General features: G+C 34.4%; 1 protein-coding gene across 11 annotated transcripts in view; it reads right to left on the bottom strand.

Moving 5' to 3' along the window:
- The window catches only part of tau (microtubule-associated protein tau), a 205,498-nt gene that overhangs the window by 34,112 nt on the left and 159,125 nt on the right, over window positions 1-12,261 (bottom strand). For 8 of the 11 annotated variants that reach the window (XR_012718292.1, XM_075292286.1, XM_075292288.1 and 5 more), the window contains 2 exons: window positions 7,006-7,191; window positions 901-924 (listed from right to left, as the gene is read on the bottom strand). Coding sequence is in view for 9 of the 11 variants with exons in the window: in XM_075292286.1 (XP_075148401.1) it covers window positions 901-924; window positions 7,006-7,191 (210 nt within the window). In the remaining 2 variants the exon portion in view is untranslated. The remainder of the gene's footprint in view (window positions 1-900; window positions 925-7,005; window positions 7,192-12,261) is intronic. The other 3 variants (XR_012718293.1, XM_075292281.1, XM_075292283.1) reach the window with 1 other exon arrangement.

Raw genomic sequence — 12,261 nt, forward strand, 5'->3', positions numbered from 1 at the left:
AACAGAAATTTTTGAATCGATTATAATTTTATAATTTTGTATTTGAAGATATTTGTCCGTTAAAAGATATGTTTAAAAAAATATATATCTAAAACTGTGATACACACAAAGATATCATCGCTTTTGTAATGAAAAGTTATATATTCAATTAACAATTAATTAAATATATTTAATTGATTAAAGTGAAAAGTGTTCAAGTAAAATAAATTAAATTTAATCAATTGGAATGAAACTCAATTAATAATAAAAAAACTAAAAAAATGACTAAATCGATAAATTAATTAAATCAATTTTTCTAACTAATCATGGTGATCAATATTACAATTTTTGTGATTGAAGGTATTTCAATTAAAAGTTAATTGGTTTAACCAATTTGGTGATTGTAATTAAAATATATTTTTATGTGTGTGAAAATAATTTGAATCTAAAAATTTGTTCAAATATATACAGTGATTTCCTAAAAAAATATTCAAAATGTTGTTGATTTTTTCATAAAAATTAAAGTTTTTTCAAAAAGACAAAAATTTGGTTTCAGTTTTAAATCTTATTCCAACAAAATAAAACATTACTTCCTTTACAAAATCAACCAAATGTTACTTTAAACTTTAAATTAACTTTGTTAGATTGTTAGAAAAAAATTATATAAAAAGGTTGTCTAAATTGTTGTGTTCTCCTTTTTGCCAAAAGAAAGTAAAAACTTACTTCTGAATTAATGGTAAAAGAAATTTAAAACAAACCCAAAACAAAGGACAATTCAATACAGGACATTGAGTAAAAAACTGAAAGCCAGGACATATCGACATGAACAAAACGAAACAGGATATCGGTGTTAAATAGATTGGAAAGTGGGTAAAAAATGTGTGTGTGAGTTTTTGTGGAGATTGCTGCTAAACTACTTACATCCTTAGGTTGATCATTGGTTTCCTTATTTTAAAATTTTTTTGTTTTTAATATTAAAAAAATTGTGTGAGTTTTGAGGAAATTTTTCAAAACAATTACCGAAATAATTGTTTAAAAAATGACAGTTATTTGTTGTTTTTTTTTTCAATGTTATATATGGTTAGGAGAGAAAACGAGAAAAATAAATTAAAAATAAAATCATTCATAGGCAAAGATATATAAGGCTTGAACTAAAATACAAACTTGTACATCGATAATGATAACAATTTTTATTTAAATGTATACTATGGGCTATGTTCATAATTGTTTTAGTGTATGGTATTTTTGGAAAAGTAATTGTATTCTATTAAATTAGTTTGTAAATCAATTAAATTTATTTTTTTGTTGTTTATGAATAAAGCCCTAAATGGTAATGGTTTTTTAATATGCTTATAAATACATTTTTTTATGATTAACATGAATATATAATTTTTATAATTTCATATTTATTATATTACTATCTATTCTAACAAAAAAAATCTAACATTTGAATTGGCTGAAGATATTTTCTCATCTGATTTTGTATTTCCTATAGAGTCTGCTCCTTTCACTCTAACTTTACTCTTTTTTTATTTATAATTTTTATGCCCGAATAATGCGCCATGTCAAGTACCTTGTTTCTTAAATACACAAAAAAATTTCCAATTGAATTTTTAATTGAATTAAAAAAAATATATTAAAAATTTAATTGTTTCCATTAATTTTTTAATTAAAATAAATATCTATCACAAAATTTAATTGCATCAATTATTTGTTTAATTGGTGATTGATATTATCATTTCTATACTTGAAGAAATTTCAATTAAAATTGAAATGGATAAATTAATTTCGTGACTTAAGCTAAAAAATATTTTTTCTACTTAAGCATCTAGTCACCCACCATGCTTGGAACCATTTGTGTATCTACACGCTTTACAGCTGGGAATCCCCGTTTCTATTAAGGAGTCTCTTGGCTAGACTGCCAGAGAGTATTAAGAAAACAATAGAACGAAACTGCCAAGCGAAACTGCGACAGTAGGTGGAGGAAATGTATCTAATGTCATGCAGTTTTTGTCGGCGCTTCTCTCAAATATCATACAGTTTGCGTCGGCGTCACCCAGTTAAGTTCTCTGCCGGCCTTATGAAACGTAAGAAAAATAGGATTTAGAACCTACTTTGTAGTAACAAATGTTCTTTTATATAAATCTTTTCATTCTATTAATTTTTTTGGCAGACAATTTGAAATTATAACTTCCGATACCTTAACCCGCGCTGTACTAGCGTGACCATATGGTCACACACATTAGACCGTCACTAAATCTTCTCGTGTTGATCGCTGATAAACATACCATTCACATTTCAGAATTGAAAAAAAAAATAATGACAGCACAATTCGGGTTAATAAAGAATTAATCAAAACAGCACTTCGACCGCAACGTCGGTTATACTAAAGCTGCAGGCATTGTGCGACATCTATACGGTTGACATTTGTTGTTTTTGTAGAAGAGACATTTTCGTCCTCTTGTTTTCTTAATACTCTCTGGACTGCAGACCAGTACAGTTGCCAGATCTTTGATTTTTCTGTGAGTGTGTCATTGCTCTTTTTCCGACCAAAGCGAAAGGTCGAATAGACTTACATCCAGACCTCTGGTTCTTAGCATCTGGGTGATCTAATGCGTGCACATGGGGACGACATTACATCGATGTCGGTCCAAGAAATTACGGGTCCACATCAACACAACAACCGCTCAATTTATACTCGCTGGTCGAATTCACCATGTTAGCCTTAACTTTCCACTCTATCCCCACTTAGTAATGTTGCTGACATTTTCGGATTCGACTATGAAAAGGAAATCTCTTGGCATTGGTTTAAACATAGTATTGGGCAGTATTCATAGTTAAGAGAGAAGTTCACCACCTATATGGTATCACAGTGGACTAAATAGTCTTAAATATCAGGCTGCTATTTTACCTAAACTTAGATGTCGAAACATCCAGGGTCCGGATAGAATATCATTGCCGATGTTGAAGGATTAGGGAGTCGAATATCAGACAACTCTCATTAATTTGTCTTTGGACTTATGGATGTGGATGGATGGATTCAGCTCCAGGCATAGACTCGAGCAGGTCATCACTCTTCTCTCACCAGTAAATGGGGATGAGAGGAGAAAGTTTGGTCCAGTATTATGTGTGCGGAGCACCGTGGTGCAATGGTTAGCATGCCCGCCTTGCATACACAGGGTCGTGTATGCAAACCCCGTTTCGACCGAACACCAAAAAGTTTTTCAGCGGTGGATTATCCCACCTCAGTAATGCTGGTGACATTTCTGAGTGTTTCAAAGCTTCTCTAAGTGGTTTCAATGCAATGTGGAACGCCGTTCGGACTCGGCTATAAAAAGGAGGTCCCTTGTCATTGAGGTTAACATAGAATCGGGCAGCACTCAGGGATAAGACATAAGTTCATAACTGTGGTATCACAATGGACTGAATAGTCTAATTGAGCCTGAACTGCCACTATACTGTGTACGGATGTCTTATTTTCAATTTGCAGGTACAAACGAAACGCTTGCTGAACCAACTATGGTTCAGCAAGCGCAGTCACCTAAGCACCTATACACAAAAAAAAATTAGCCTTATCTTAATTTACAATTAATTATTATTCGAGCTATATGGACAAATTAGATTAAGGAACTTGGTTAATAGAACAATTGAAAAGAAAACGCCAGATGCAAATCTATACATGACTAGACTGTACATGTTTCGGTTCGGGCGAATGAACCTTTCCATAGCCTTTAGTATAGATCTGGCTGGGATAGATAACTGAATTTTGGGCCCTTTTGGGCTACTTATGGAGAAAACATTTGGGAATTTTCCTCTTACAAATTGAATCATCTTTACTCCCACTGTACATCATCTTTTCATATAGCTACAAATCCCTTAATCTTATCTTTATTTCGTTTTGTTACTATAGTAATGCAACAAGACGAAATTTATTTTTAGAAGCTACTTGTTTGAATTCGCCTAAGTGGTGAACAATCGAACAAAACTTTTGTTTCTACAGTCAACAACAATATACAGAAACTGGTTTTAAGGAGACAACAACAATTCTAATGTGTACATTAGTAGTGTTTTTTTTTCCTAATTTTACGACATGCTCTTCGCTACTTATTATTTTTCATGTTAGCCTGGTACTGAAACAGGCGATTAACGTCCAAATGCATTATATCTTAATTTACAATTAATTATTATTCGGGCTATATGGACAAATTAGATTAAGGAACTTGGTTAATAGAACCATTGATAAAGAAAAACGCCAGATGCAAATCTATACACGCCTGATTCTGATTCAATCACGAAATTAATTGATCCAATTAATTTTTTAATTGAAATGTCTTCAATCACAGAAATGATAGTATCAATTAAAAAATTAATTAAAGGTCAATTAAAAATTAATTGAAGGTCAATTAAAAATTAATTGATCAAATTGTTTCAATTAAAAAATTTGTTAAATCAATTAAATTTTTAATTGAATAGTTTTTTCCTACGGGAAATGGATCAAACATAGAACCGTTACAGGACTAGTCCCTGGTGTATGGACCAGTCCCAGTTCTGGCCAAAACGTATGTAAGGGACCGGACACTTTAACATGGGTTTGTCATTGACGGGGTAAATTTACATTTTAGGACGCGTCTTGGACTCAACCCAAAGGACACATCCTGGGACAATTTAGCAGGAGCACCCCATAGATAGGTCCTCAAGAACCAGTCTCGGACAAACTCTTAGAAATCTGTTTCAATTTGGGCATCTCAATCGAACCCGAAATGAAAAAAAGTCTTTTAAAATATGTCTAACAATAGGTTATTCTGATAATTTTATTTCACTAACGTCCATTTTCATTTATCTCCGTTAGACTTTAACTCCCAGTTAACAGAAAGTAAAATCGAAATATCTTCTCTCCGGTTAACTTTAACTGAACAATTTTTAGAAGTTAAGTTCCTAACTGGAATATGGAATATATAGACAAGATGACAGACATGTCCATAGCACGGTTTAAAAGTTCGTTAGCTAATGTAGCACTAACAGAGCTTCCTGAAAATGGGGGTAAATGTGAAAATGCTTGATATTAAAATCTTAATGGATCTAACATTTTAATATCAAGCTAGTACGAAAATAAATAAATTACGACTATTTAATAATTGTAACTAACTGCAGCACCGGTAGCAGTTCTGTGATAGGTCCGTCAATGGCAATTTGCACCAATTTCCCATAGGGTTAAAACTCAATAAAAATTTTAATTGGAAAAATTTTCGTGAAATTTTTTTCTGTGTACTTATCCGGAATCGGGTCTTATGTCATATGTCTTCTGTTCGCTTGCCCTGCTAAACATGTCCGACTCATCATGAGACTCATCATCATCACATATGCTCTCTTACTCACAAAGATCCTTCATCTGGATAAAAGTTGACCAACTTACTCGGACATTTCCTGTCATCCGAAGGACTTCTTATATGATTGATATATGATATATGATTCCTTTAAAGTAATTTGGATTTTTTTTTTTAGCTAGTGCCATCATAACAAAAGACATGAAGCTCCTCCTTGCGGATTACCCCTTTTCAGGAAGACGGAACTTAAATATATCCAGATCCCTTCAGCCAGATCACTTCAGTCACATATTAAAGTTAACAATTTAGAGTGCAAAAAGTAAATGGAGAATAAAAAGTACACACTGTTACGGTAATAACATTTTACAGCAAATGCAACTATACATTAAGGGTATCTCCAGCTGGTATACCAAACATGCTTAAAGCTCCTCCTTGCGGAGTATCCATGTTCACAAAGAGGGCTTAAATATGACTGCGTTGTCCCTGTATGCCTTGAGCAACATTTAACGTTGACATTTTAGTGTATTATTGACATCGGATGTACGCTATTGAATACTCCTACCTTCAATATAGAAAAGCTATAATTTCGACAGCCAGTGAGCCTTCTATAAAGCCAACTAGTTTATGATCCAGCAAAAAATAATTCAGCAGTAAAATTTAGTTGCGCTTTTTGGTATACAATAAAGTAGGCAGTGCATCCATTCTGCATGTATCGGCGGCAATACGTTAACGAGTAATCAAACAAGTTTATGTTCATTCGTTTACGTTATTGCAACCAATTCATGCAGTATAGATGCGCGAAAGGCAGCACTACCTTTTCCTTCATACCAATAAAAATATTGCTCACTTCTGAGCAATATTGTTATTGAAACGAGCAATTATATCAGCGCTATGTTGAAGCTGCTACAAATCAGGACATCGCCCACAAAAATCAGCGCTGATTCGGTTGTTTTGTAAGCAGTTGGTACTGCCTCTCTCCCTTACAATCCTGCTGAAATAGTGCTCCATTTTTTGCTGGGGAAATGCATAGAGAGAGCAACATGTGTATATCTCTTAAGAGCAAAAATAAGCTAAATTCGTGAAAACATTATTTTGATCGTATCTTTTATGCCAAGCGGATCTAAATTCCTATTCACCTCCAAAGAATCAAAAATCCTATGAAAATAGTGAAGAACTCGGAATTTTTATACGAAAACATAATTTTGCTCGAATCTCATAAACTATACAGAGAGAAAGGCACCTAACATAAATTCATGGAAAGGTAGATCAATAGTGATAAAGTGATTAGTGAATGAAATGACAGCCAATTCAAATCGATGTACCTTATTTATTTTTCTAATGCTTACTTGATAAAACAAAAATTTAAATTTTATGAAAAACTTCTTTACATAAAATAACTCAAAGAACATGCATTTCATTCTAACATGCTCGCAATCGCAGCTTATTCACTCTCGTACATGCATCTGTTTTCTTAAAAAAAAACTTGTTGTTTTCCTCAGAATTTTAGTAAATTATTTGCATAAAATCTTCGATCTTAATTAATAATAGAAATGTCATGCTGGAGTCTTAGAATTAACATGCACTTTTGTTTTGCACTGAATAAAAATACCTTCTTCAATATTTCTTACATATACATAGAGTCTAATGCTATCTAAGAATTCTAATTCGTATAATTTCTGTAAATTGGAATATGTGAACTCACCTTAATATCACCGCCACCTGCAACATGCTTCACATTATCCTTGGAGCCAACTTTGGGTTTGGCCTTCTCCTTGAAATCGGTTTTAATCGATTCGATTTTCTTATCACCACCACCTGGCTTGTGATGGGCATTTTCTAGTGAACCGATTTTCGATTTGGCATTCCATTGTAATTTTGTTGAAATAATCTGTGTGGTGCAATAATTGTCGAGTTTGTGTGGTGAGAAAATTATGTGTGTTGTTTTAAGGAATAATATTTAAATTTTACTTAAATGTAAATAAAGCCTACAAAAAGAAAATGTGTTTTGTTTCTCCGAAAAGAAAGATTAGTTAATCATAAATTTCCTATTTTTTTGTTAAGTAGTTTCTTTAGGAGAAAATAAAGCCATAACAATGACTTTTAATTGCCATTAAGAAATCATTTAAGGACAAAATGTAAATTTAATTGTTGTAAATTTCTTTGGGGAGAAAACAAAACTATTTTCCCGTGTATATACTGGCCCCACACTATATCAGTACAAAAGCGCATTACTTTTTTCAACACGACACATTTAGTTCTTCCTATTATTATGTTCCTCTTTCGATAAAAAATTCTGTAATAAAACAAATCGAAACAACTTTCCAAAACAATACACTCATATGTTCCTGTAGCTAAAAACACATATTATTTAACTTTTCAGTCATCTCATTGAGATATTTTAGATGGCTGAAGGGAAATTTTTTATGACCGCAGAAAATGGTTGCATTTTGCTCGATCTTCAGGAAATTTTTGACCAACAAATATGGTTTCACCATTATTCAAAGTTTGCGGCATTTGCAAGGGGAGTGTGACATAGTTTTTGAAAAGTTTTAATTTAGAATCCTATTCAGAATATTCCATGGCCGTACTTCGGTTTTAAGTCCGGGGGAGGTAAATTATATTAGAACCAATTTTGTTTTGTGGAAGAGTTAAAAGGCAAAAGTGGGTATAAGATATTAGCCCTAAGTTGAAAGAATGGCAGAGGCGTAGGTCATCTAGTTTATGAGATAAAGGGGGAGGGACATTAATGTACTTTCTAACATCTAAAAAGCATGACTGGGGCATAGTTTTTGAACAATTTTAATTAATCCTATTAGCTTTAAGGGCGTAGAATAATATTCTGAAGATTCCATGGGCGTAGCTGGGTTTGATGTCTGAGGGGTTGAATTATAATTAGAAAAATTTTGTGTGTCGATTTCCAGGCATTTCTGGGAAGGGTAAAAAGGCAAAATTGGGTATAGCATCCTAGCCACAAGCTAGCAGAGTCCCTCCTTAAAATTCCAGCGGCGTAGGTCATCTAGTTTGTAAGAGGAAAGGACACTGATGTACATTCTAACAATTAAAAAGCATTGTTGAGGCATAGCTTTTGAATAATTGATTCTATTAGGTGTAAGAGCGTAAAATACAATTGTGACGATTCCACGGGCGTATCGGGGTTTTACGTCTGGGGGTTCCATTTGTAATTAGACCGATTTTCTGGCATCTCTAGAGGTGTGAGGCGAATTCAGTGTTTTGGATGTGAATTAAGAAATTTTGTGATATTTTGACAAATAAATAATTTTTAAAATTTTTTTATGATTTTTAATGCATTACAACGCTTGTATGGAACTTTTGTGATCAAATATTTTCAAAAATTCGAAATTTTTCTATAAAGGATTTAGCATTTTTTTTTTGCTAAATTTAAATAATTTGTACCATTTTATTAATTCTTAATTTGTTTTTAACCTATTTTAAACACAAAAAAAAAATCCCATTCAAAATATGAAAAAAGACAGTTATAAAGAAATTTACTCAAATGAACTTCCTGTGCAGTTAAAATAAAGAACATCTTTGGGAGAAAATTTTTGGAAGTTCTTTCAAAGTTGTGCGTTGAGAAGAACTTCCAAATTTTTTTGTTGGGATCTCGTTTGTAAGATAAAATGAAGAGTGGCATTAATGTACTTTCTAACAACTAAAAATCATTGCTGGGTCCCAGTTTTTGAACAATTTTAATTGTTTCTATTAGCTTTAAGGGCGTAGAATACTATTCAGGAGATTCAATGGACGTAGCTTGGTTAAGTATATTTTGACCAATTTTGTGAGTCCATTTGCAGGATTTTATAGGAAGAGTTAAAAGTGAAAAGTGGGTAGCATATTAGACCCAACCTAACAGGTCTGACACATAGATGGCGTCGCTAGTATTAAATGCATATTATTTATACCCTGCTCCACACTGTGGAACAGGGTATTATAAGTTAGTGCATATGTTTGCAACACCCAGAAGGAGACGAGATAGACACATGGTGTCTTTGGCAAAAATGCTCAGGGTGGGCTCTTGAGTCGATATAGCGATGTCCGTCTGTCCGTGAACACATTTTTGTAATCAAAGTCTAGGTCGCGGTTTTAGTCCAATCGAATTCAAATTTGGCACAAGTATGTTTTTTGGCTCAGAATAGATCCCTATTGATTTTGGAAGAAATCGGTTCAGATTTAGATATAGCTCCCATATATATATTTCGCCCGATATGGACTTATATGGCCCCAGAAGCCAGAGTTTTACCCTAATTTACTTAAAATTTTGCACAAGAAGAACAATTAGTACTATAGTCATGTGTGCCAAATTTTATTGAAATCGGTTCAGATTTATATATAGCTCCCATATATATCTTTCGCCCGATATGGACTAATACGGTCCCAGAAGCCAGAGTTTTACCCAATTTGGTTGAAATTTTGCACAGGGAGTAGAATTAGCATTGTAGCTATGCGTGCCAAATTTGGTTGAAATCGGTTCAGATTTAGATATAGCTCCCATATATAGCTTTCGCCCGATTTACACTAATATGACCACAGAGGCCAATTTTTTGCTCCGATTTAGTTGAAATTTTACACAGGGAGTAGAATTAGCATTGTAGCTATGCGTGCCAAATTTGGTTGAAATCGGTTCAGATTTAGATATAGTTCCCATATATAGCTTTCGCCCGATTTACACTAATATGACCACAGAGGCCAATTTTTTGCTCCGATTTAGTTGAAATTTTACACAGGGAGTAGAATTAGCATTGTAGCTATGCGTGCCATATTTGGTTGAAATCGGTTCAGATTTAGATATAGCTCCCATATAAAGCTTTCGCCCGATTTGCACTCATATGACCACAGAAGCCAATTTTTAACTCCGATTTAGTTGAAATTTTACACAGGGAGTAGAATTAGCATTGTTGCTATGCGTGCCAAATTTGGTTGAAATCGGTTCAGATTTAGATATAGCTCCCATATATATGTTTTTCTGATTTCGACAAAATGGTCAAAATACCAACATTTTCCTTGTTAAATCGCCACTGCTTATTCGAAAAGTTGTAAAACTGACTAATTTTCCTAAACTTCTAATACATATATATCGAGCGATAAATCATAAATAAACTTATGCCAAGTTTCCTTAAAATTGCTTCAGATTTAAATGTAACAGGTTGGCTGATAAGTCCCCGGCCCAATTCATGAATTTTTGCCATCGTTCTGAATGACTTGTGGCACGGTGCGTTGTCTTGATGGAACAACACTTTTTTCTTCTTCATAAGGGGCCGTTTTGCCGCGATTTCTACCTTCAAACGCTCCAATAACGCCACATAATAGTCACTGTTGATGGTGTTTCCCTTCTCAAGAAAATCGATAAAAATTATTCCATGTGCATCCCAAAAAACAGATCCCATTACTTTGCCAGCGGACTTTTGAGTCTTTCCACGCTTCGGAGACGGTTCACCGGTCGCTGTCCACTCAGCCGACTTTCGATTGGACTCAGGAGTGTAGTGATGGAGCCATGTTTCATCCATTGTCACATATCGACGGAAAAACTCGGGTGTATTACGAGTTAACAGCTGCAAACACCGCTCAGAATCATCAACACGTTGTTGTTTTTGGTCAAATGTGAGCTCGTGCGGGACCCATTTTGCACAGAGCTTCCTCATATCCAAATATTGATGAATGATATGACCAACACGTTCCTTTGATATCTTTAAGGCCTCTGCTATCTCGAACAACTTCATTTTACGGTCATTCAAAATCATTTTGTGGATTTTTTTAATGTTTTCGTCGGTAACCACCTCTTTCGGGCGTCCACTGCGTTCACTGTCCTCCGTGCTCATTTCACCATGTTTGAATTTTGCATACCAATCAATTATTGTTGATTTCCCTGTGGCAGAGTCCGGAAACTCAAGCTAAGTTTTTGCTTCCACCGTATTTTTCCCTTCAGAAAACAGTACTTTATCAAAACACGAAATTCCTTTTTTTTCATTTTTTCCCAATAACAAAAGTTGCTTCACAAAAGACGATCTATCTCACAAACTAATTGACTTACAGACGTCAAATTTTGACACGAATCATTTGAAGGTTGGTACTATATAAAAATACTAGCGATGCTGGGTGCCGCGCGAGCTCACGTTTGACCAAAAACAACAATGTGTTGATGATTCTGAGCGGTGTTTGCAGCTCGTAATACACCCAAGTTTTTCCATCGATATGTGACAATGGATAAAACATGGCTCCATCACTACACTCCTGAGTCCAATCGACAGTCGGCTGAGTGGATAACGACCGGTGAACCGTCTCCGAAGCGTGGAAAGACTCAAAAGTCCGCTGGCAAAGTAATGGCCTCTGGTTTTTGGAATGCGCATGGAATAATTTTTATCGATTATCCTGAAAAGGGAAAAACCATCAACAGTGACTATTATATGGCGTTATTGGAGCGTTTGAAGGTCAAAATCGCGGCAAAACGGCCCCATATGAAGAAGCAAAAAGTGTTGTTCCACCAAGACAACGCACCGTGCCACAAGTCATTGAGAACGATGGCAAAAATCCATGAATTGGGCTTCGAATTGCTTTCCCACCCACCGTATTCTCCAGATCTGACCCCCAGCGACTTTTTCTTGTTCTCAGACCTCAAAAGGATGCTCGCAGGGAAAAAATTTGGCTGCTATGAAGAGGTGATCGCCGAAACTGAGGCCTATTTTGAGGCAAAACCGAAGGAGTACTAACAAAATGGTATCAAAAAATTGGAAGGACGTTTTAATCGTTGTATCGCTCTTGAAGTGAACTATGTTGAAAAATAAAAACGAATTTTGCCAAAAAAATGTGTTTTTCTTTGGACCGGGGACTTATCAGCCAACCCCTTCAAAATGCCAGCTGCGTAGGTCATATATTTAATAAGATAAAGGGGAGGAGGAATTATTTTTTACAATCTTTCTAAGAACGATTCGAATATGCCACTAAA

This window comes from Haematobia irritans, chromosome 1, assembly GCF_050003625.1.
Source record: "Haematobia irritans isolate KBUSLIRL chromosome 1, ASM5000362v1, whole genome shotgun sequence".
Taxonomy (NCBI): domain Eukaryota; kingdom Metazoa; phylum Arthropoda; class Insecta; order Diptera; family Muscidae; genus Haematobia; species Haematobia irritans.